The sequence below is a fragment of the Kogia breviceps genome, chromosome 3, assembly GCF_026419965.1.
Source record: "Kogia breviceps isolate mKogBre1 chromosome 3, mKogBre1 haplotype 1, whole genome shotgun sequence".
Taxonomy (NCBI): Eukaryota; Metazoa; Chordata; class Mammalia; order Artiodactyla; family Physeteridae; genus Kogia; species Kogia breviceps.
Genome location: NC_081312.1, coordinates 74,129,246 through 74,154,121, shown reverse-complemented (window position 1 = coordinate 74,154,121; position 24,876 = coordinate 74,129,246). Strand labels below are relative to the sequence as shown.

At 45.0% G+C, this 24,876-nt stretch overlaps 2 protein-coding genes and 1 pseudogene across 3 annotated transcripts in view; 1 reads left to right on the top strand and 2 right to left on the bottom strand.

Annotated features, from left to right (window-relative positions):
• Nucleotides 1-24,876, top strand: part of LOC131753330 (cathepsin G-like) — a 68,124-nt gene that overhangs the window by 8,492 nt on the left and 34,756 nt on the right. The window contains exons 1-6 of one of the 2 annotated variants that reach the window (XM_067028642.1): nucleotides 5,762-5,989; nucleotides 6,285-6,396; nucleotides 6,527-6,663; nucleotides 8,099-8,249; nucleotides 11,838-11,918; nucleotides 12,594-12,839. The exons of the other annotated variant lie outside the window; for it this stretch is intronic. The gene's annotated coding sequence lies outside the window, so the exon portion shown is untranslated. Of the gene's footprint in view, nucleotides 1-5,761; nucleotides 5,990-6,284; nucleotides 6,397-6,526; nucleotides 6,664-8,098; nucleotides 8,250-11,837; nucleotides 11,919-12,593; nucleotides 12,840-24,876 lie in introns of those variants that run through there. 2 annotated transcript variants of the gene reach the window in all.
• CMA1 (chymase 1) lies at nucleotides 3,578-6,370 on the bottom strand. Its single transcript, XM_059058493.1, is given in 7 exon segments — nucleotides 3,578-3,660; nucleotides 3,663-3,720; nucleotides 4,195-4,449; nucleotides 4,666-4,733; nucleotides 4,736-4,800; nucleotides 5,547-5,697; nucleotides 6,313-6,370. Coding segments are annotated over 7 exon segments (738 nt in total).
• On the bottom strand, nucleotides 6,610-11,717 carry LOC131752831 (ras-related protein Rap-1b-like; annotated as a pseudogene).

Here is a 24,876-nt window from a genome sequence, read left to right as displayed (position 1 = left end):
GTCATTTGTAAAAATATAGAAATAATTTTAAAGAGAATGGATAAGCCATTTATTTAATTATAATTCTGACACAATTATCTCCATTTTTGAAGAATTCTGTCCAGTTTTCTCCCCAAACGTACAGTATTCCACACTGTTGCAGTCAAAGTGAATGTACATTTTTGAATATTCTGCTTTCTTCAATTCACATTGTATTGCATTTCTAACTAGATTTGGAGTTAGGACTCCCAAGCTCTGAGGCAGGAGCAAGCGGGAGATGTTGGCAGTCCCTCAGTGTGGGCAGCCTAGGTGTGGGAAGCTATGGAGGCAGGAGAGTTACTTCAGAAGGAGGAGCCAGGCAGGAAGGCCTGTCCTCCTGTCCTCTATAAATTAGAGTGAAGTCTGTTTGATGATCCCAGAACTGTGGCACAGCATTCACTGTAGGCTCTTGTCAGGTATCCTGGGACTGGAGGGCTTCTGAGCTGGTTTCCCAGTCCTGGTTCCAGCGGTAGGTGGTGATAAGCATCAAGTATGTGGCAAAGAATGTTAAGAAAAGCTTTTGTTGGGAGGCTTGGCTTAATTTCAAAAATTCTGCCTAGAATTCTCTAGAAATTTGGGGTCACTCTGGTGTTAGTGACAGGCTGGATTTCAGGTGCACTCAGAGTTGGCTCTAGGGCCAGGTTTGGCTGAAGCCTAAGCATCCCTTTCCTGGGTTTGAGATATCCTACCTTGTACTGGCTTCTCATTCATTGGCCTGATAACTTTCATTTACTGTGGATGACTTAATTAGACCTGAGATTCCGGAGACCTACAGGCCCATGATGCTTCCCACTTTGTCCTAAGGCCTTGGGCTCAGGAGAGCTCTCTGGTTTTTTGTCACAAACATGATTTTGGTGTAGATAAGAGGGTATAAGGGATAGAGACTGCCAGAAGCCATGGGACTGAAGATCACCTTTAGGGACACTTCTGATGAATCGATATTGGCTTATCTGTGACCTGGCCTGGTTTGGGTAGGTGTGGGGATGGTGGAAGAGATGGAAGGAAAGGAGAAGGTGGATGAAAAGTTAGAAAAGGAGAAGGAAAATGAGAGAGGGCACTCACTTCCATAAAGCATGGCTCTTTTAGTTACTGCAGCTTTCACTGGAGCTACATGGAGTGAGTAAAGTTAAAAGCCATGTTGCTGTGAGTCCAAATTTTTAGGAAGAAAATGCTTTCACCAAGGGAGGTGGTAGAGGCTCCATGAACCGGAAGTTGTGACTATCACCTGGCCATTTTGGGCTCCTCATATCAGTGGACCAGCAGGCAAAGAAAGGAGGTACTATACTGGCTGGAGTAATTGACTGTGATGCCTATGAGAAGCTAGGGTTGTTGCTGTACAAAGGGCAAAGAGAAGAGTATTACTTGAACCCAGGGGATTCGCTGGGGATCCCTTGTACTTTAGTGCTCAGTGATCATTACAAATGGGCAACAGCAACTAGTCAAACCTGTCAAGTATAAGGCAACTAAAGACTCAGCCCCCTCAGGGTTAGAGGTCTGGGTAACCCCAGCAGACATATAACCCAGGCCAACTCAAGTGTTGGCCAAAGGGAAGGGAAATCTAGAATGGGTGGTAGAGGGGTGAGATGAGAAATATCAATTAAGACCCAGGAGCAGCTGCAGCACAGGACCCTCTAGCTTGATTTGCCAACCCTCTTTAAGTCTTTTTAGGAGACTGTGATTGGCTATTAAACTGAAGGTTTGAACTTGTACCTTCTCTCTCTGGAAGGAGGGATGGGCATCTTGGTCTCAGGCAAGATCCAGATACTGTAAGAAAGTGCAAGTGGATTTGGGTTGCATAGGGAGGGCTTCATCAGGAGCATTTTGTCCACTACCTCTGATCAGCTCAATCAGCTATACTTCCCAGCTCACACCATTCCCATAGGTATAAATCCCTGGTCACCACTACCTTTGCTAAAGACAAAAGAACGTCCATGCAAAGCACTAATTGACAAGAAGAGACCACCATGCCTGTGCACTGACCAAAGGGATCCCATGAAGGCTTAGCTTCTTTAGCCACATCCTGGATATGGGCTGAGTGATGCGATCTGGAAGTGCAAGGGTATTTACCCTCCACAGAGTAAACCTTGACCAACGGGAGAATGAATGGGTATATGTGCTTATGCACAGGTGGGTCTAGATATGGTACTGAGTCAGCAATAGTTAGAATACCAGGGGTTCGGAGCCAGCATATAAAGGAAATAAAGATAGTTATTAATCCTAGCCTCTAGAATAACCACCATAATTATTTTGATGTTAATTTCTTCTAGTTTTCTTTCTATGCATACATACAATATATAATTACAAAAATTGAGATTCTACTACAGGGAGATATTTATGTTGCCTTTAAAAAGCATTCTATTACATTGTATTTTCCTACATGATTCAATATTTTGAAATAAATTTTTAATAACTTCAAAATATTCAATCATATGAATTTATTATTTAAACTTTGTTCCATGGCTGGGAATCTAGTTTTTCTACTACTGAAAATGCTGAGATTAAAATTTTTATTCATAAACTTTTGTGTATATCTCTGATTCTTTATTAAAGATGAATTTCTAGAAAGAGTACACTTAGTTGAAGGGAGTCACCATGCCCTCAGAAGTGAGGAGTGGTATCAGCCATAGGCTCCTGTTGTGTCTGTCCTGCCCTTTTTCCCTCCTCCGGCCAGTCCTTCAACTGGCAAGAGTTGGAGGCCAAGCAGGCTCTAGGCCTTCATCTTCCTGCTGGTTACAGAGCAGCCATTTGTGGCTGTCGTTCGTGCAGAACTTGTGATGCTGTCCCTCCTCTTATCTGTTCCATGTATTTGTTTCACAGAAGTGAGTGACAGATGATCTTCTCTGCGTCTCAGATCAAAGCTCCACAGGTGGTAGATGTTTTCTTATCGAGGTGGACTGTGAGTAGGGCCCAACGCAGTGCCAAATGCATCTAAACTGGGGGTTCTCAACGGAGGGTGATTCCTGCCCAGCTCCCTCACCCCTCCCCAGCCGTACCCCCAGGGGACATATAGCAAAGCCTGGAGATGGTTTTGATTCATAAGTTGGTTGAGATGAGACTGTTGCTACTGACTTCTAGTGGGGAGAGGTCAGGGATGCTCTAAACATCCTACAATTCAAAGTGTTCTTAGTGATTTCTGAATATCCCTAAAGATAAATCAGAGTTGGTGTTGAGTTGACGATGAAGGCAAGGAAGGATCTGGTGTAGTTTCTTCTTTATATTGGAAATACGGGTCCTGCCTCTCCAGGGAATCCCTTTCTCTTCTTTCTTTCCCTATTTTTCTTCACCGTTTCCTCTCCATCTCTGTCTTTCTCACACCCACCCCTTTCAAGGCTTATGGAATGCCTGACGCTGGGAGGAGAGAGTAGCAGAGAGAGGAGACACACACTCAGGTCTGGAAGCGGGGATTTATTGGGAATTCTGTGATCTGGGGGAGCCTTCCTAAGGCTTAGGGATGTGGTGGGACTTGAGCAGGAACCAGAGGCAGATCCAGAGTGAGTGGCACAGAGAACCTGCTCGGGTCCAGTTCCAGATTTCCCTTCAGGCTGGCCCAGGTTTCAGGTTAATTCTCTTTCAGGACCTTATTGATCCAGGGCCGGTAATGGGAGATCCGGGTGAAGATGGCAGGGGGCTTTGCATCCGACTTCCATAGGAGACAATGCCCTGGGCCACCCCAGCGCAGAGAAGAGGGCCCCCTGAGTCTCCCTGTGGGACAGAGAGGGAAAGGGAGAGAGAGAGAGAGAGAGGAAAGGTGAGCCAGGGAAACACCCACTCCTCCCCATGGTCCCAACTCTGAGTTGGTCAGACCTATTGGGTTAGCCAAAAAGTTTGTTCAGATTTTTCCATAACATCTTATGGAAAATCCCGAACGAACTTTTTGGCCAACCCAATAGCATCAGAGGCGGGAACCCCGGTTCCTCATGAGGTTCTTTGTATCTGTCTGATGCTGCTTCTTGCTTTCCTTCCTGGCACCCCATGACCCTGTGTAGCAGCCTGGGAGGGATAGTCAGAGACTGCATGGGGCCACGGGAGGATGATCAGCACAGGGACAGTTCCAGCTCCTCAGTCCTGTGATCTCAAACTTTGTCACTGGCTGACACTCTTCTGACTCCATCTCCTTCCAGGAGATGTTGGGACCCTGAACAGGGATTGTGGAGAAGACCCTAGTCTGAGGATCACCTTAAATGCAGATTTTGTCTTCTGGGGATTGCCCACGCACAGCGGGAGGTTGTGGTCAAAAGTAGTGAAGTGTCTGCAGGCCTGGGGCTCCATGAGTCTCAGCTTCACCTGTTGCAGAGTGTTGGAGCCCGGCTCCTGAACATTTGTACTTCCCCAGCCAGCCACCCAGCACATTCTCCCGGGTGGGATGAAGTTGAATTGGGGTGGAAGGGGGAGTGTCCCCACGGCCAGGGTCAGGTTGGCTTTCCCCTTCAGCTGTGAAGGAAATGAGGGCTGTCAGAGCTAGAAATGGGCTTGGGGGCAACTGGAGGCAATCAGGGAGGGAAAGGGCAAGTTGCTTCACATTACAGCCACTTCCAAGGGGGGAGCTGAGGGTCGCTGTCCAGAGGCAGGTTGGGGAAATGTCAGGGCAATGGAACCTGAAGGAGCCCTGGAGAACAGGAAATGGAGAAGGGGAAGAAGAATTTCCACCTTCAGTAACATGATGTCATGGCGAACAGTAGAGTCATTGTATTTTGGGTGAGGGAACTGTTTTACGATTCAATCTTCTGCCATGTGTCTTCTTTCTTTTTTATGTTAAGGGCTCCAAGGGTGACCATTATAGACCTTTGTGAGGGAGAAGAAGGACAAGGTAAAACAGTGACAGTGTGATTTTCTCCTGAGATATGCCCATTCTGAGAAAAGGGGACAGAGTCTCTCCCAGGGTCAATGGTTTCTTCCCAGCCCCCTTTATCTGGGCCACTTGTGGTATTGGAGGGGCTCAGGTTTTACTCAGGGGAGAGCTTTCCCAGGGAACAGAGACAATTTCTAAGACCCTTGACACTTGCTGGGGACTGAGTGGGCCGTGGAGGACCCAGGAAACAGGATTGGCATTTCCTAATCAGGCCCAGCCCTTTGGAGCCAGAGGTGTCAGAGGGAAGGGGGAAGTGCTGGTGTCTCAGGTGGACACTGTTCTTTGTCTCCCATGGAAAGGATGGGTTCAGGTCCCTGGGAACTGAAGGCCAGTGTTCCTGAAAAGGACATAGAGGAAGTGGCCCAGAGAACTGGGTGGGACCCTGAAGAGTGAGTCCATATCTCATGTGCTGGGGTTGGGGAGAGGGAGCTACTTCTAGAAGAGGGGTGCTGGGATGGGGTCTCCTTTCCTTTGAGGGGAGCTCACAGTAACTGAGTGTCAGGGGAGTGTCAGGGGAGCTATTCAATTATGAGACCGATTTCCTTAAGCCCAAGTCTTGCCTCTCCTTAAAGTGACCCAGACCCAGGAGGTCCCCCTCAGGCCCCCCAGGGGGTGTCCCTGGTTGCCCCTCTGGCTGTTTATCTCCCATTTGGAGATAAACAGGACCCTGTTGTCTCACTTTCCTGCACAGTGAGCAGCCGTCAGGACAAAGTCCCTTCTTATCAGGAAACCACCACAAGCCACCAGCATATCCTGGGGAGTGACAATTCCCAGGTGGGCCATGTAGGGGCGGGAGTGTGGCTTGCTCTCTGTGCCCCTGATGATGTCCCCTGGAACAGAGAACCCCAGGGCTTGAACACAGAGAATGCACAAGCTGGGTTAAAGTTGGGAGAGGCTTCTTTCGAATGCATGCTCCTCCTGTGATCTGCCCATCCTCCCTCTCTGGTGGCTCTGGTACCTGCTCTTCTTCCTCCAGGCACAGCAGCCAGCTCGGCCTCAGATGCCATGCCGTTGTGTTTCACCTCAGATTTCCCCCACTCCTATTCTGCACCTGCTCGACTGTCCTCTGTCACCATGCAGGACAAGCTCTCCAGGTTCCTGTCTCAACCGTCTCCATATCCCGTGAGTGCTCACAGATCAGCCCAATTACAAGGCCAGAAGGTGGAGGCAACACAGGACTTTAAGCACAGTGTCACACGTTATATAAAGAGAAGACACCCTCTTCATCCTGCCTGCTCTGGGCTTTCCTCCAATCAAAGTGGGGCTCCTCATGCCTGGGAACTGCCACAGTCTGCAGAGAATGGGTGGCCACAACCCCAGTGGAAACTTCACTCTGGGCTCTTGGGGAGAGAACTGGGGTTCTGTTTAAGAGTCACTTACTTTCAGACTAAAATCTTATTTAGTCTTGATGCTGCAGCTTCCAGATGGAATGACCCAACACTCACCGGCTTCAGCTCTGGAGCAGAGGAGGAAGAGCAGCAGGGAGAGAGGAAGATGATGCATCTTCGCAGAGAGGCTGTCCAGGACAGGTGCCTCTTATATTTTCCAGTCTTGGGTTTATAACTCCCAGCAAGTGAAGGCAGGGCAGGGCTGCTAACCACAGGAACTGCATGGTCACTTTTTCTTCCCTCATTCTGAGCTGGTTATCTTTCTAATCAGAAGTTTCCCCAGAGATGCCCTCTGTTTTGCTGGAGACAAGGTTGAGTCCCGAACTCCTGAGTCTTGGCTTCAGGGATGAGCTCTCAAGCCTGCTGCCTCATCTGTGGTGGGAGATGGAAGGATCATGTCTTTCCCAGGTAGGGAAGCTCATTAAAGCCCCATCAGAGACATGGGTGGGAGAAAGTCTTTACACTGCGCATTCAGAAAGCACATGCGCTTTTATGGCCATGAGCCACAGTAGGAAATACATTTTGCAAAACGACCCAATGCATATACTATATTTATGTGTGAGTACATGAACATAAACTTACACACATGTGAATGAATCAAGAGTTTCAGGAAACAGTATTTATCCTTATGTGCAATGCTCTCCATTAGTTTCCACTCCATTCCATTCCATTTTATTCCACTCTCTAGTAAAACATAAGCTGCACCCCCACTTAAAGGATGATTACCTGCAATTTGAAAAAATATTGATGTGGATCTCTCTCTTCCTCCAAATCAAAACTTCACTGGAAGAAGGGAATGATCCAAGAAGATTAGATGCAGGAAGTGATCAAACCCTAGAGCTGGACTTCACATGCCTTATCACAAGAGCAAAGCGGATTGGAATTAACATTTTTTGAGAGAGTATGCATATCATTCATTGTCATAATCTTAGCTATTTTATTATTTTCATAACAACCCTGTGAAGTAGGTAGTATTATCTCAATTTTATGAATCTGTCTATCAAGGCTTATGGTTCAGAGTCAGACTTCCCTCATTTCAAATGAAGGGCCCTTTCTGTTCTACCACCAAAGACAAATAGAGAAGTAGAGTCCTGCTAATGGGAATGTAGATATAGAAGGATGGTTTGCTCCTGCGGTGCTGGGGTTTCCTACTCTCACATTAGGAATCAAGCTTGTTTGATTGAAATAGAATATACACAGATGTCAGTATCTGAGGTTTTACTCTTTTTTTTTCCCCACCACAACCTTGGGAATTACCATTACTGTCACTTTACAAATGTAGAATTGAGAGTCAAACACATTAACATGATCCATGTCACACAACGTGTAGCTCTCATAACTGGGTTTCAAGCACATCTGTTGTTTTCCCCAGACTTCGAGAAGCAGGGAGTCCATGGAAGAGTGGGATAACTTGGTGGAGTGTCATTTATCTTGGAAATTTATAGGGTATTTAGTTCAGAAATGGGGAAGTACAGGGGATAAATACTTTCCCCAAATTATTCTATCATGCCCTTGGTCTCATCTTGGGCTTGTGACTGAGGTGGTCCATTCCTTAGTATGTACTGGCTGGGTGCTCTGTTGCCCTCAGCTCTGACCATCTCTAGAGTACAACATTTACACATATTCCCAATGTCTGAGGAGTCTCTGCACCAATTCTTTCACTCTCTAGAGTTGCCAGATGAAATGAAGAGTGCCAGTTGAATTTATATTTCAGATGAAGAAGAAATCATTTTTCAGTACACGTATATCCCAATATTGAATAGGACATACTTATACTAAAATAAACTGTTGTCTCTCTAATATTCGACTTTAATTGTGGGTCCTGTATTCTTATTTGCTGAAGCTGTCAGTATTACTCTGGCATCAGCAGAACAGAGGAGAATCTGGATGTGGAGAAGATCTGTTCTGTGGCCATGCACCCCATAGACCAAAAAGCGGAGCTGTAAACAAATGAAGGGTTCCTGTTTTTCACTCATGCAATTAGAAATTGAGAGGTAGGTAGTCCAGGGCTAGTCAGATAGCTTCATAGCATCATTAAGGTTCAGGTCCACCTATACTCAAGTTTTGTTCCACCTGCACTGGCTGAGGGCAAGGGAATGGAAAAGATATAGCTTCAGAAATGAAGTCTGCACTATTCTCCCATATCTTCTTCCTGCTCTGTCCTGGTTGTTTTTGCATACTTTAACAGATTTCCTTTTTCTCTCTCCTCTGTCGTCCTTCTGCTATTTTATATGTGGTATGTTGTTGATGGTGAACTTTACATTTAGTCTATGGTTTAGGGATATCAGTTTGGGAGTGTGACTAAGTTAGAGGTGGAATGGCTATCACCTAGAGATCCTGAACTTGGAGTTGAAAGTGGTAACTTATGAGACTGGGTCATTTCAGCTCTAAGGAGAGTTAAGCCTCATTTTTCTTTGTACCAAAGATAGTGAAAATTATGTTCAATGGGAGAATTTTTGTTTTTAGGAGGATTAGGTATGAAAAAATAGTGCACATGCATGTTGGGCAGCCAATGATGGATTGTAGTGGACATTTACCATGTATGTGGTGGATCCTTAGTGTCTTTTGAACACCTTTCCTGTATTAGAGGAATTCCCAGTTATGATTCTTGCCTTCCTAAGGTAGAATCCACAGCCTCCTTCCTCAGATTCTTTTGCATCTAGGGCCCAATCATGTGACTTAGACTCTGCCAATCAGATGAATGGGTATAAAATTTGATTTAGAAGGGGGTAACATGAGGGAGGAGACATCGTGTGGGATTAACTTTTTGAGTGAGGGTGAGTGGTAGAAAGTCTGGCTTGGGGGGAAGAATTAGTTATGGTTCAGTTGTCTGGTGTTTCCTACAATGCCTGGGTCAAGCCAACAGTCCTGTGGTGGAGTTGGGACGTTGTTTCTGGCTAGGTAGCCTCCAGATCCAATTCTACAACATCTTAGGAAGCAGATATTGACTCTATAGAAGGGAGACTTAACTAATAATGAATTGTTACAACATGAATATGTGGTCAGGGGAGGTAATTTCCCCATTGATGGAGATATTCAAGTATAGGTTGGATGGAGTCTTGTTTAAGATTCACACTTAGTGGAAAGGAAAGAGTGGACTTGATGTAAAAGCAATGGCATTTTAATTATGGCAGCGATTCTTCAGCTATTAAATGCAGAGGGATCATCCCTTCTCTGAATTCCTAAAACATTTATTATCTGTACTGTTATTCACTTTGACATTTAAGTCATGAGGCTGGCTTTGCAGTTAGACAGGGTGAGCTTCTGCCACTTGACGATCTATTGACCTTAGGAGAGTTCCTTAGGTTCTCAGCCTTAGTTACTGCATCTGTAAAATACGAAGAATGATATGAAGCAGGTTTGTTTGTTTGTTTGTTTGTTTTGAGAATTAAATGTGGTGCTAAATATAAAATGCCACATGGTTGGTCCTTAATAGATGCTGGTTTGTTCTTTTAATGGTGTCATACCTTGTGCTGCCGTATAACCGTTTGATGCATATATGATGGATATGTCCTCAATGAGGCTATATATTTATTTATGCAAAGAATAAATATTATACTTCATTTGAATTCCCCTAAATACTTTACAGATTAGTCAGATTTACAGACTTCAGTTATGGTATGTTTTGCACAGCATCTTGTTTCTATTCATTCAACTTCAGGCTGCCAGGTTGTTTCTTAACCTTGTTCTTTGAGTAATGGCTTGTCTTTTTAAATTGAGCATATGTCTTAAAAGTGGTTTTACCCTTAATTTGCCATGTAGGGATTTAACACCTATAAAGTTTCATATATGTTGAAGTCCTTTTTAAGAAATACAGCATATAAAGGAAAATTGGCAGGGGCTTGTGCCACCTTGCATTAGATTGAGACAGCAGTGCAGTGGAGCAGGAAAAGTACATGGGCCACCTTTTCCTGAAGCGGACTGGAGCTCACTCTGTGCTTTCCCTTACAATAAGCTCTATATGCTTCTGTAGTTGATGTTTCCAAATGAGTATGTTTTCCTAAATTTAAAGTCTAAATTTAACAGCTTACATTCAACATCTGTAAAGTAATTTGCAAGGATATAAGCTGATTCGTTTTACTATATTCTTTTTTTTCCCCTTTGGACTTTCTTTTATTATGCTAAAATAGTGGTGCTTTTAGGTTTTACATTATTGTACTCTCCAATACAAAGTATGCAGTGTGTTAAAGTATACAGTACACCATTTTCATACATGTACAACATTGGTGGATGAAAAATGTTTCTTAGCAGTAATACTGGATTGTAACCTCTGGTTTTATCAGCTGCATACTCTAGGATTATTATATAAGTAAAAATCTCTCTTGTGATACTGGAAAGTGATTAGAATGTACAAACTGATGTAGTAGCTTTCATCCGCCTCTTAAAGGGTGCCACCACAGAAAGTCCATTTAAGATGTTGGTAGGTTTAACAAAGTTGGAATGCAGGCACTGTTGAATTGAGCAACAGTTCTTCAGACCTGGCTCAGAGCTACGATGCATTTAGTATATTAAAGCATCTCAGGGCTTCCCTGGTGGCGCAGTGGTTGAGAATCTGCCTGCCGAGGCAGGGGACACGGGTTCTAGCCCCAGTCCGGGAAGATCCCACATGCCGCGGAGTAGCTGGGCCGGTGAGCCATGGCCGCTGAGCCTACGCGTCCGGAGCCTGAGCTTCGCAACGGGAGAGGCCACAACGGTGAGAGGCCCGCGTACCGCAAAAAAAAAAAAAAAAAACAAGCATCTCACATGACGACTTTTTGTGGGCCTTCCCAGGCACTGGAGTTTTTCTGTTAATTTGCCGCACTAGGTCATAAAAGATCTCATTGAAATTTATTTTTGATTTTGCAGAGGATTTAAAGAATGCACAGTTGTTCCATTGTCTTGCTAAATTTTGACCTTGTTCCTTTCCTACAACTCTTTCATCTTTCAAGTCACACTTATTACCAACCAGAATCATTGGAACATCATCAGTGTCTTTAACTCAAAGAATCTGTTCTCTCAGATCTTGTAAATCATTAAATGTGGACTGTTCTGTGATGGAGTAAACTCATGCAAAGCCTTGTCCATTTTTCAATCCCTCATTGCTATAAATTGTTCCGTTCCTGCAGTATCCAAGATTTCAAGCATACACTGTTGTGCATGTACTTCAACTTGCTTTCTATAAGAATCTTCTATCGTAGGATCATATTTTTCAACAAAAATTGCTTGAACAAATTGTACAGTCAGAGCAGATTTTCCAGCCCCTCCTGAGCCAAGAACGACTAGCTTATACTCACATATGGTGCAAACTTGTAAAATCTAGTACCTCTCGCGCTGTCACCGGGTCCCCGCAGCCAGCGTTGCCTCGCGCTCCCTCCGGGTCGCTGCTACCAGCCCCACGGCAGTCCTGCCGCTACCTGCTGGCGCTGCTCCGGCTTGCTTACACGGCTGACTCTGGGCGAGGTTTGGCGGTGTCGCCTTGACATCAAGCGTTCAGCCTCGGGGCGCGCGGGTGCGCCCGTTTTACTATATTCTTGCTTTAACTCCTAACACACTAGTTTCTTTTAGAGTTCCTGCACTCTGCACATTTTTTTTTTTTAAAGTAGACGGAGTATCCACGAGAATGAGGAATAGAGAGGTCCTCTGAGATGACCCCAAGTTTTGGATCCGGAGGAAGATATGTCATGGTAGTGTGTCCTTATTTCTGTCCCAGCCTCTTCAGCAAGAAACCCCCAAATCGTGCTTTTTTGGAGTTTCTTTCTGATATTTCTCTTTTCCATTCACCATTCCTGCAATAGGCTCTTATTTGAGGAGGGAAAGTCGGAGGGTGCCCCTTCTCATGAGTTTGGGCAAAGATCTTTTACCTGGACAGTTTCTCCTATAGACTCTGTGATGCTACCACTCCCTTAATGTTCTCACTGTTGGTCAGACAGGACCACTTCATGGGCCATCACCTTCTGCATCTCAAAATTAACACTGTAGCTATGATGATCTTATCTTTTTTGCATGGGCTGTAGGGGAGACTGGTGAGGCAACAACTGTTACTTCCAATCCAGGAATCCACATGATTTTTTAAAATCTATGGTTGTTGCCAGTGATAGAATCAGTACTTTTAGGTTCAGTGCTGCTCGTCACAGTCTACACCCCTGCTTTTCGCGGGCCAAACTATCAGGGAATAGTTCCTGGATTGGGAGAAACTTGTCTTCTAGATGGTCCTAGAATGGCCTGTTATTCTCCTTCTACTGGGATTGTTGTACTATGTTGAGGCCTTATAAGGGTGTCTCCTTTGTCTAGTCATTTCTCCACATCCTACATTCTTGGTTGCAAGGATATTCTTTTTTTTTTTTTTTTTTTTTTTGCAGTACGCGAGCCTCTCACTGTTGGGACCTCTCCCGCTGTGGAGCACAGGCTTCGGACACGCAGGCTCAGCGGCCATGGCTCACAGGCCCAGCCTCTCCGCGGCATGTGGGATCTTCCCGGACCGAGGCACGAACCCGTGTCCCCTGCATCGGCAGGCGGACTCTCAACCACTGCGCCACCAAGGAAGCCCAAGGATATTCTTTTGTTTCTAGAATGGCAAATGCTGCCCAGCTGTAGATATGATTTTGGTAAGGCAGTTGGGAAAGTGTGAAGGGGCAAGTTATGTGAGACTAATGAGACAGATAGTGTACATTTTCCACAGTCAAAGGGTTGGGCCAACCCTCCAGGTGTCATTTAGGGATTTTTTCAGTAGAGCTCTGTCTAACCACATTTGGGGAAGGGTAGAGGGAGGAAATCAGGACCACGGACAGCGTTAATGCTCCTTTTCCTGGGGACCAAAGCCAGGTTGTTCAGAGAGAAGAGAAAATGAATGGGTTGGCATCTGGAGGTGTGGTGGGTGGTCAGGGAGAGATGTATACATAACCTTGTATCTCAATTGTATATTACTGTGAATTACCGCTAGGAAAATCTCTCTCTCTCCCCCTCTTCCTTTTTTTCTTCCTCTCTTTTACTCTCCCTCTCTCTCCTTCCTTCCATTACTTCCTTTCTCCATCCTCAACCTGAAGTTCTTTTACACAGGGGTTGAGTGTAGGGAGATGTGACTATAAAAGAATAGCGTGAGGGAGTTTGGGGAGGTAATGAGACTGTTGAGTATTTCAATATTGGCGGTTACATGAATCTATATGTGTGTTAAAATTCATAGCACTGTATACCAAAAGAAGTCATGATGATTTAAAAATAAAAAATTTCTTACCATAATTCACTGTCACCACTGTTCCTCAGATGAGGAAACTGGGCTTAAAGAGGCGCAAAGAAAATGGGAGAGCATGGATTCAAACACAGGCTCATCTAATTTTAAAGTTCAAAATCTTTGCACTCTTTTTTTGAGGGAGGGGCTGTGTTGGGTCTTTGTTGCTGCACGCGGGCTTTCTCTAGTTGCGGCGAGCCGGGGCTACTCTTGGTTGCAGTGCACGAGCTTCTCATTGCGGTGGCTTCTCTTGTTGCAGAGCACAGGCTCTAGGTGTGCGGGCTTCAGTAGTTGCAGCATGCGGGCTTCTGTAGTTGCAGCATGTGGGCTCAGTAGTTGCGGCACGCAGGCTCAGTAGTTGTGGTGCATGGGCTCAGCAGTTGTGGCTCGTGGGCTCTAGAGCGCAAGCTCAGTAGTTGTGGCACACGGGCTTAGTTGCTCCATGGCATGTGGGGGTCTTCCTGGACCAGGGATAGAACCTGTGGCCCCTGCATTGGCAGGTGGATTCTTAACCACTGTGCCACCAGGGAAGTCCAAAATCTTTGCACTCTTGATTGCTGCTTGCCTTGAATGTTCAAATGAATAGTCCAGAAAGCATAGGCAGGATCTGTTATCTGTCACTATAGTTTTGCCTTTTTGGGAATGCCATATAAATGGAATCATACAATGTGTGACTTACTGAGGCTGGCTTCTTAAACTCAACGTAATGCCTTTGAGGTTCATCCAAGTTGTTGCATGAGCAATAGTTTGCTTCTGTTTATTGCTGAGTAGTATTGCATTGTAGGCATGCGTCACAGGTTGTTTATCCATTCACCTGTTGAAAGACATTTGGTTTGTTTCCAGATTTTTATAATTATGAATAGAGCTGCTATTAACATTTGTGTACAGGTTTCAGTGTGAACTTAAGTTTTCATTTCTAGAAGGTAAACATCTGGGGGTAGGATTCTAGGTCGTATAATAAGTGTATGTTTAATTTTGTAAGAAACTGCTAAACTATTTTCTAAAGTGACTGTATTTTGCATTTCCCCCAGCAATGTATGAGAGTTCTAGTTGGTCTGTATCCATGCAAGCCCTTGGCACTTTTATTTTTAGCCATTCTAATAGATGTGTAGTGGTATTTTATTGTGTTTTTAATTTGCATTCTCCTAATGACTAATGAAGTTGACATCTTTTCATGTGCTTATTTTCCACCTGTAAATCCTCTTTGGTGAAGTGTCTATGTCTTTTGCCCATATTTTAATGGAGCTGGGTTTGTCAGTACTTAATATATTCTGGATACAAGTAATTTGTCAGCTTTGTGATTTGTAAATCACACCCAGGGGTCTTTCCTGACTCACTCTGAGGCAAGTTTCCAGCAGGGTGGCAGTTTCTTACAGGGAAAGGTCTTAGAGATGGAGCAGCCCATGGGGTGGGCTCAGGAGCAGGGAGCAGTGGATTATGAGGACAAGGCAAGAGTATAGTCCTGCGCCTGTTATTCTAATTACAGTAAAAAAAAATTTTTTTCTCAAGCAAGCTGGAGTTACACCCTATAAATGTGATTTTAATGACCTCTCCACCCCACTCATCATAGATTCTTTCCTTGATGATGTTTGAATGGCAAAGCTTTTTATGAATTTAAAGCCTACTCAATATGAATCACTTATTAAAATAAATAACAATTTTTGGAGAAGACCTAAATTCCCAAAACTCTGCCTTGACCCCCGTGTAAGACTCCAAAAGTCACTATAACAAAGTACCACAAACGAGATGACTTAAAACAACAGAAATTTATCCTCTCACAGTTTTGGCGACTAGTTTGAGATCAAAGTGTTGGCAGGATTGTTTCCTCTGAGGGCTGAGAGGAAGAATCTGTCCCACACCTCTCCCATATATTTTGTTTACACCTGTCAATCCTTGGTGTTCCTTGGCTTATAGATGCATCACTCAATCTCTGCCTCTGTCTTCACATGGCCTTCTCCTCATGTGTCTCTCTCCTCTTCTTTTTCTTTTTTTGGCTGTGCCATGCGGCTTGTGGGGTCTTAGTTCCATGACCAGGGATTGAACCCGGGCCCTTGGCAGTGTAAGTGCTGAATTCTAACCACTGGACAGCCAGGGAATTCCCTCTTTCCTCTTCTTTTTTTAAAAAAAATTAATTAACTAATTTGGCTGCATCAGGTCTTTGTTGCGGCACATGGGATCTTCATTGCGGTATATGGACTTCTCTAGTTGCGGCGTGTGGGCTCCATAGCACAGGGTCTCAGTAGTTGTGACACGCGGGCTTAGTTGCCCCGCGGCATGTGGGATCTTAGTTTCCTGACCAGGGATCAAATCCACATCCCGTGCGTTGGGAGGTGGATTCTTAACCACTGGACCACCACGGAAGTCCCCCCTCTCCTCTTCTTATAAGGACAGCTATATGGATTAAGGGCCCATCCTACTCCAGTATGACCTCATCTTAAGTAATTACATTTGCAATGACTCTATTTCCATATAAGGTCACATTCTGTGGCACTGGGGGTTAGGACTTCAATATATAGTTTCTAAAGGACGCAGAACAACCATAACTATTCCTTCATTATACCCACATGCCAAGCCACTACACAGGGTATGACTATGTGAGGGTAAAAGTTGTCAGAGGAACTGTGGGTGTGGGAGACACAATCACCAGGTTCCTGAGGAAGGGATGAACATTGGGGTGGGGTGGGGAGAGCAGATATTTTCCCGTTGGGCTTTATGACCTCGGCCCTGACAACTGTGACCTCAGGAAGAACTGGCTCTGTAGCACTTCCCTATGTGCTGGCATCAGCTGTACAGAGGCCGTCTTCCCATGAGTTTGAGCAAAGCCCTCTTATCTAGACCGTTTCTCCTTCTGACCCTGTGATGCTGAGACTCTCTTATTGCTCTCTGTGTTGGTTAGGTGGGCCCACTCCTTGGACCCTATCCTCTGCATCACAGAATAAACACTGTAGTGATGCTGATGTGCTTATCTTTTTTGGGAGGCTGGGCCAGCAACTGCTATTTCCATGTCAGGGGTCCATGTGATGCTTGTTTGGTCTGCAGTGTTGGCCAAGCTAGAGTCAGTGCCTGTCAACCCCTTGGGGTCCAATTCACCCTGTGGGTTCAGTCCAGCTCCTTGCAGTCTCCACCAGCCCTACCACTTCTTGGGGGCCAGGCTGGCAGGATAGGCTGACTGTTCTCCCCATGTCTCCAGTTGTCCAGCTTCCTGGAAAGAAGGGCTGCCCTGTGGATGTGCTATCCTCAGAGTCTGGGGGTCAACAGTGGGTGGGGCCTGAGCTACAGCTCAGTATGTGTGCTGGTTTCCCAGGCTAACATTACCCATAGAGCTTCTGCTCCTTGTATTTCACATTTTAAAGCTCTTATTTAATTACACAAAAATAAAACAAGAGTTAGGCATAAAAATTGTTTATTACCATTCCAGCATAAGTTCTTTCATTTTTGAGATCCTGCCAAGTTTTTTCTTTTTAAAAAAAATTTGTGTACATATATCTGTTTTCCACATAGAGTTAGTGTTTATAATCAGTTGTTTATGTTTATCACGATCTCTTTATCTTACATCTACATTGATCAGTGGCAGAGCTGGAAGCCCAGATCTGTGGGCTGACAGGCAGTGGGGAAGATGGAGCTATGGGTCCCTGGTCTGGGCCAGGAGTAGCAGCTCCTTCTTGCACAGGCCAGGCCTGTCTTCTTAGGCCTCTTCGGGACCATGGTGAAACCTGTATGAGGGCCCTTTAATGGCAGGCTCCTGGGAGTTAGCTGGAGATTATGTTCCATTTTCCTTGTATTCGGGTATGTATGGCTGTGAGTGCACTCATCCATCTCAGATGCTGGTGGGTACGGCATTCAGAGCATTGCAGTTCACTTGCAGGAGGAAATGTTGGAGAACTTGACCTTACTCAGATTTCTCTTTTGGAAGACTGGGGACACTGTGTCATTTCCAAAGGAAGATGACAGTTGAATTGGGTGACTCTGACGTAGTTCAGGGGCCAGACTCACTCTGACATTCTAGGGGAACTTTCTTCTGGACTGGCATGGCCCTACTTCGTGGTGACTGTTGCAGTTGACAAACCCATCCTGAGGACTTCCAGGGCTCATCCCTCCCCCCTGTCCTGAGCTCTTGTACTTGGGAAATTTTCCTCTTTCTCACTTGGCAGATGCTTCTCTGGCTGCAGACACATTATTGAGCGGGATGGTGATGATGGGGCAGAGGCGGGTGTAAGAATGCAAGGTATCAACAGCCCAAGCTTGGGACCATCTCCAGAAATAGTCATGGAGAGTTTGCGACGGCACATCTATGCCCTGAATTGTAGTGGCTGAGGCACAAGGTTTGTGGGAAGAGAAGGGAGAGGAGGAGAAGGAGGGAGGAACAGGAGAAGGAAGAGGTGGTGGTGGAGGAAGAAGGTAAGGCAGTGCTAGTATTACTCTGGATGTTAAATCCTGTCGTGCAGGTGAAAATATTTTCTTTAATAATTCTTAACACCACACAATGGACAAGGGAATTAGTAGGCAAGATTATTAATTAGCAAGAAGGGAGCCCAGTGCTAGTGTTCATTCAAGCTAGAAAGGGGGAGCTGGATGGACTCCTCCTTGCAGAGCAGAGCAGCTCTGGGGGAGAGAGAAGAGTCCCACAGACACACTGGAGGCTGCATCCTTATTGAAGTTTGCTGGGGATACAACCAGCAGGGGCTTTGTTGTTCTTGGAGAGCCTTCCTGGGCACAGGGGGGGCCAGGCTCCTGTGGAATGCAGGGACTACCAGGGAGGGCTCTGGCTTTGGAGTTCTCCTGCAGACTGGCTAAGCTTCTGTGGCTAACTGCCATTTAGGACTTTGTTAATCCGGGGCACATATGGGGAGATTCAAGTGAAGATACCCCCGGAGGCTTTGTGTCTGTACTTCCATAAGACTCAGTACCTGGGCCACCCCAGCACACAGAAGGGGCCCCCCAGAATTGCCCTGTGGGTTAGAGAAAGCAGGTCATGAGCAGCAGTCATTCTTTCCTTTCTGTCACGTCATCCTGGTTCTCTCAGCACCCCAGTCAAGGTACCCCAGAATCTGGCTGGGGATCCTGGCTCCTCATGGAGTCCTTAGACAGGCGTTTCATGTCTTCATTCTGTCTCTGGCATAGAACCACAACTATAGTCCTGTCCCTTCCATCTTCTTCACTTCTCTCCTGGAGCCCTGTACGGCAGGATAGATGGGAGGGTTAGAAGCAGGACGTGGCTATGGAAGGATGGCACCCGGAAGGAGGAGTCCAGTTCCACAGTCCTAGAAACCCATGAACTCAGACATGTTCACTGTACTCGGGACCTCCTGATCCCATGCCCGCCCAGGAGGACGCTGTCTCCCAAGTACTGAGTTGGGAGACGGAAGTGTAGGTACGTGGTTACCTTGTATGCTGATCTTCTCTTCCTGGGATTGCCTACACAGATTTGGAGGTTATGATTGGGCAAGAGAAAGTGGTTGCAGGTCTTGTCATCCATGAGTCTCAGCTTCACCTCCCTCAGAGTATGTGACACTGGCTCTGTCACCCTTGTTTTCCCCCAGCCAGCTGCCTGGCGCATCCTTCTGGGTGGAATGAAGGGTGGATGGGTAGGCAGGAGGGTTGTCCCTGCGGTGTGGGTCAGCTCGGCTCTTGTTTGTAGCTGTGAGGGAGGAAGAGGAGGTGGATTGCCAGTCCCAGGGAGAGTGGAGGGAGTGGTGTGGTAGAAGGTCCCCAGGCGGGGCCTAGAGCTTCTCCCCAGTGAGGTGGTGATGACATGGAGTGGACGGGGCCCCAAGGAAATAGGTTGGCATAGAATGAGAAATGCACAGCTTAGGAGAATGGGTAAAGGAGGGGGCTGAGAAGTGAAAGAAAGATGGCACCTTCAGTCACATGTCATTGAGGTTGGTGAAAAAGCTGTTCTTCGACCTTCAGCTACTGCCATGTGGATTCTTTCTATTTCATGTCATGAGCTCCAAGAGTGACCCTAGCATGCCTGTAGAGAGGGAGGAGAGAGGCAGGAAAAGGTGCTGGTCTCTGGAGAAGGGGCCATTGTGAGCAAAGACCCCAGGCCCACTTGTTCCCCAGCGCAGGGCCACCTGAGGAACTCAGATCTTGCTCAGGGCAGAAGTTCCCCCCAGAGATCATAGCCGTTTCAGGAAGGCCCAGGCCCAGGCAGCTACATGGACTGTGAGAGCTGTGCCAGCACCAGGATAAGGAGGCAGGGTTGGCCTGCGTTGACCCGGGCTGCCCTGAATGATGCCCTGGCCTCTGGAAATGGACATGACAAATGAAACTGACCTGGTTCCTGACAGTGTACATTGCTGATCATCCTGAGATGAGCAGGCACAAGAATCCCTGCTTTGGTGTGTATAACTCTGGTTCTTACAGCTCCTCACATGAGAAGAGAGCTATTCAAAGTTTTCTTACCTTCCTTAACAGTGAGCACCTGTCAGCACAAATTCTTTTTTTTTATTTTAAGATTTTATTTATTTTATTTATTTGGCTGCATTGGGTCTTTGCTGCTGCATGTGGTTTTTCTCTAGTTGCAGTGAGTGGGGGCTACTCTTCGTTGTGGTGCGTGGGCTTCTCATTGTGGTGGCTTCTCTTGTTGTGGAGCACAGGCTCTAGGAGCATGGGTTTCAGTAGTTGCGGTACGTGGGCTCAGTAGTTGTGGCTTGCAGGCTCTAAAGCGCAGGCTTAGTAGTTATGGCGCACAGGCTTAGTTGCTCTGTGGCACGTGGGATCTTCCTGGACCAGGGATTGAACCCGTGTCTCCTGCATTGGCAGATGGATTCTTAACCACTGTGCCACAAGGGAAGCCCATATTTTCTTTTTAAAAAATATTTATTTATTTGGCTGTGCTGGGTCTTAGTTGTGGCACCCGGGATCTTTGTTGCCATGTGCGAGATCTTCGTTGCAGCATGCGGGATCTTTAGTTGGGGCACGCGGGGTCTTTAGTTGTGGCATATGGGATCTTTTAGTTGTGTCATGTGGGCTCTTAGTTGTGGCATGCGAGATCTAGTTCTCTGACCAGGAATTGAACCTGGGCCCCCTGCATTGGGAGCACAGAGTCTTAACCACTGGTCCACCAGGGAAGTCCCTGCCCATTTTTCAATGTGTTATTTTTTTGTTATTGAGTTGTATGAGCTGTTTGTATGTTTTGGAAATTAAGCCCCTTTTTGGTTGCATCATTTGCAAATATTTTCTCCCAGTCCGTGGTTTGTCTTTTCATTTGTTTATGATTTCCTTTGCTGTACAAAAGCTTTTAAGTTTGATTAGGTCCCATTTTGTTTTTTGTTTTTTGTTTTTTTGCTTTTATTTCTATTGCCTTGGGAGACTGACCTAAGAACATGTTGGTACGATTCATGTCAGAGAATGATTTGCCTATGTTCTCTTCTAAGAGTTTTATGGTGTCATGTCATATATGTAATTCTTTATGTCATTTTTTAAAATAAATATTTACAAATGTTATATCCTCTTATTGGATTGACCCCTTTATTGTTTTTTAAAAAAATTTATTTATTTGGTTGCGCTGGGTCTTAGTTGTGGCAGGCAGGTTCCTTAGTTGTGGCTCACTAGCTCCTTAGTGTGGCTCACTGGCTCCTTAGTTGCAGCACGTGGGCTCCTTAGTAGTGGCATGCAAACTCTTAGTTGTGGCATGAATGTGGGATCTAGTTCCCTGACCATGGATCAAATCCGGGCTCCCTGCATTGGGAGTACAGAGTCATAGCCACTGCACCACCAGGGAAGTCCCAAGTCTTTAAGTCATTTTGAGTTTATTTTTGTTTATGGTGTGAAGGTGTCTTCCATGTTTTCTAACCCCTGCCTTTGTAAGTATTTCCTGGCATCCCTCAACAAGACTTGAGCCTCTAATCAGACACCTACCTCCCCAGAGAGAAAACCTCTGGGCTCCTGTGGCAGGCATTCTCTGACAAGTATTCAAAACACTGTCCTGGTAAGCTGGTCTGTCTGCTTATGGGCACATTTGGATGGAGGCAGGTAAGCACATTAAACATGTTGATTCCTTCAAATTTTCTTGTCCATAGACATATCCTCTATCTCCTACCTTCAGGGAAACAATCCTTCCCTTGCTTAAAGATCTCTGTAATGGAAATAAAAAATTAAAATAAAACATCTCTGTGATGACCACCAAGGAAATGCCTCTACTCATCAAATGCCTCTCCCACCACCCCTTCTTCCCTCAAGACCCATAAGAAGAGACAGGTCCCAGGGTGGCTAGGGAGGCAATTGCCCAAAGGACTCAAGTTCTTGCTATTTTGTTTCAAGAATGTGTATTGGGATGACTCTGCCTTCCCTGCCCACCACCATCCTTCTGCTAGTACCATTCCTTGTAGACTTGCAGAACTTCCAGTGTTTATTTCCTGTCTTGGTAGCCCACACAATACTGCTATAAACTTTCCTCTTAGAAATGCTTTTGCTACATTCCATAGATTTTGGATCATTGTCCTTTCATTTTCAGTGTCTCATGGCATTTTAAAATTTCCTCTTTGATTTCCTCAGTGACTCATTTGTTGTTTATAGCATATTGTGTAGCCTCCATGTGTTTGCATTTTTTTGCAGTTTTTCCCTTGTAGTTGATATCTAGTCTCATAGTGTTGTGGTTGGAAATGATGCTTGATATGGTTTCTATTTCCTTAAATTTACTGACACTTGTTTTGTGGCCTAGCATGTGATATATCCTGGGGAATTTTCCATGTGCACTTGAAAAGAATGTGTATTCTGCTGCTTTTGGATGAAATGATCTATCTATCTATCTGTGAAGTCCATCTGATTTAATGTGTTATTTAAGTCCAGTGTTTCCTTATTTATTTTCTGTCTGGATGATTTGTCCATTGATGTAAGTGGGGTGTTAAACTCCCCTACTATTATTGTGCTACTATCGATTTCTCCCTTTATGTTTGTTAATATTTGCTTTATGTATTTAGGTGCTTGTATGTTGGGTGCATATATATCTACAATTGTTATAACTTCCTGGATTGATCTCATGATCATTAAGTAATGTCCTTATTTATCTTTTTTTTTTTTTTTTTTTTGCGATATGTGGGCCTCTCACTGCTGTGGCCTCTCCCGTTGCAGAGCACAGGCTCCAGACGCACAGGCTCAGCGGCCGTGGCTCACGGGCCTAGTCGCTCCGTGGCATGTGGGATCTTCCCAGACCGGGGCACGAACTGGTGTCCTCTGCATCGGCAGGCGGACTCTCAACCACTGTGCCACCAGGGAAGCCCTACTACTATGTTTTTACTTCATACATTTGTGTCTGTTATCTATTTTGAGTCTGTTCTGACGGTTTACGTGATATATGACTCCAGTTTAACAAATGACTAACTAATTGCTTCAATATCATTTATTAAAAAGTCCATCTTTTCCCCAGTGATTTGTAATGCCACCTTAGTATAAACTACATTTCCATATGTAGTTGGGTATGCTTGTGAATTTTCTATTCTGTTTAATTGGTCTCTCTGTCTACTCATGAGTGGACACTACCCTGTTTTCAGAAAAGAAGTTTTATAGGATGTTTGTAATATCTAACTAGCTATTCTTTCATGCTTATTTTCCACATAAATTTAAGAAAGTACCTAGAACTTGTATAACACTTGGAGAAAAAAATAATATTTTTATTGGAATCACATTAAAATTTTATATTGACTTTGGGAGAATCAGTGCCTTTTTGGTGTAGATCCACCCTATTCAAGAATTAAGAATATCCTGCTATTTCGCAGGTCTGTTTTTGTATTTTTCAGGATTACTTTAACGTTTTGCTTGAATAGGTTTTTCACAGTTCTGATTAAGTTTTTCTTAAGCATCTTATCTTTTTTGTTGCTACTGCAACAGATATTTCTTTACAGTTCATATCTTCAAACTGGTTGTTCTTTATATATATGAAGGCTATGGAGTTCCTTCTAATTTTGAAACAATCTCAAGAATAAAGAAAAGTTGCAATTATAATACAAAAACTTTTGTTTTCCTGAACTATTTGAGACTGAAGTTACTGACATGGTACTTCATCAACTTCCCAAATACTTTAGAGTGTAATCCCTACAAACAAGGACACTCTTACATAACCACGGTCCAACGATCAAACCTAGGGAATTAACATTGATGCCACCAATACCATCTAATCCTCAGACAGTGAGAAACCTGGCTCGCTAGCCTTAATATGTTTACATATTTGATTAATCCCCACAGAGATTTATATAACAGATCTATCACTCATCTTCTCCAAGTGTGTTCCTTGCTCCCCATAGCCAGGCTCTGGTGATCCACATCAGGCAGAGCCCCCTTGTACCACCTACCTCACCCTATTTGGCCTGCTCTGACAAATCCCACCAGATCATTCACTTCCGATGGACCCAGGGATGGTTTGATTTGGTCCAGTGAACATCAGACCCAGGACTTTTGTTCAAAATTGTGGGATAAGAAAAACTCTTTGTTGCAGAATATTTACATTTAAAGTGGCGATTCTAAACACTTTAAAAATACAACGCTGGAATGGTGACAACATAGGAAATGAGGTTGCCGTTTGGGGTACTTGGGTGTGTCCAGGTCTATCCGCCCCTAAAGAAAGTCCAGCCTCTACCTCACAATGACACCAAGCAGACTCCCTCCCTGTAGTTCTTACCATCCTGTTGTCTTACCAGAGATTCTAGGTCTAGTCCAGCAACTGTCAGCTTCTCAAGGGCAAGAGCTGTGTCTTTCATATCCCTGGACCTAGCCTTTAAAATAATTATTCATGATTTCATCACAATGAAAAAACAGCCAAGAGAGGAGAAATGGAGATATTCTTGATTCAGTCACTGAGGGGCTTCTGGGGATCCAGCCCCTCTGCTGGTGTAATAGGGAAGAACCTTTGTATTCTATTAAGTTAGTCACTAAAGGGATGTTACTTATAAAGCTTTAATTATACATAATGGCTCACGTTTGGGGATGCTGCCTCTCAGGAAATGAGCATTAAGCTAAAATACCTTTGTTTAGCTCACCAGAAATATCCTGACCAGGCCCACCTGTGAAAGATTGCAGAACAGAAAAAATTAACACATCCCCTCCAGAGGCTGACTGGAACCAAGAAATGCTTGACTTTACTCCCTCCCATTTTAGTATAAAAGAAGCCTGAATTCTAACTCAGGCCAGTTGGGTCTTTGGGACATGAGTCCACCATCTTCTCAGTCTGCTGGCTTTTCAACTAAAGTTGCTATTCCTTGCCTCAACAACTCATCTCTCTATATATTGGCCTGTTGTGCAGTGAGCAGTATGAGCTTGGACTCGGTAACACTGGCTACACCACAGCCTTCACTTTGTTGTTCTTCTTACTTTGAGACTTGGCAGTGGGAGTACAAGTGTGGTGACAGTGCCATTCTCACCTAACCCATGGCAGAGAATGTGGACGACCACATTGCATGCTGACACCCTGCTCAGGGGAG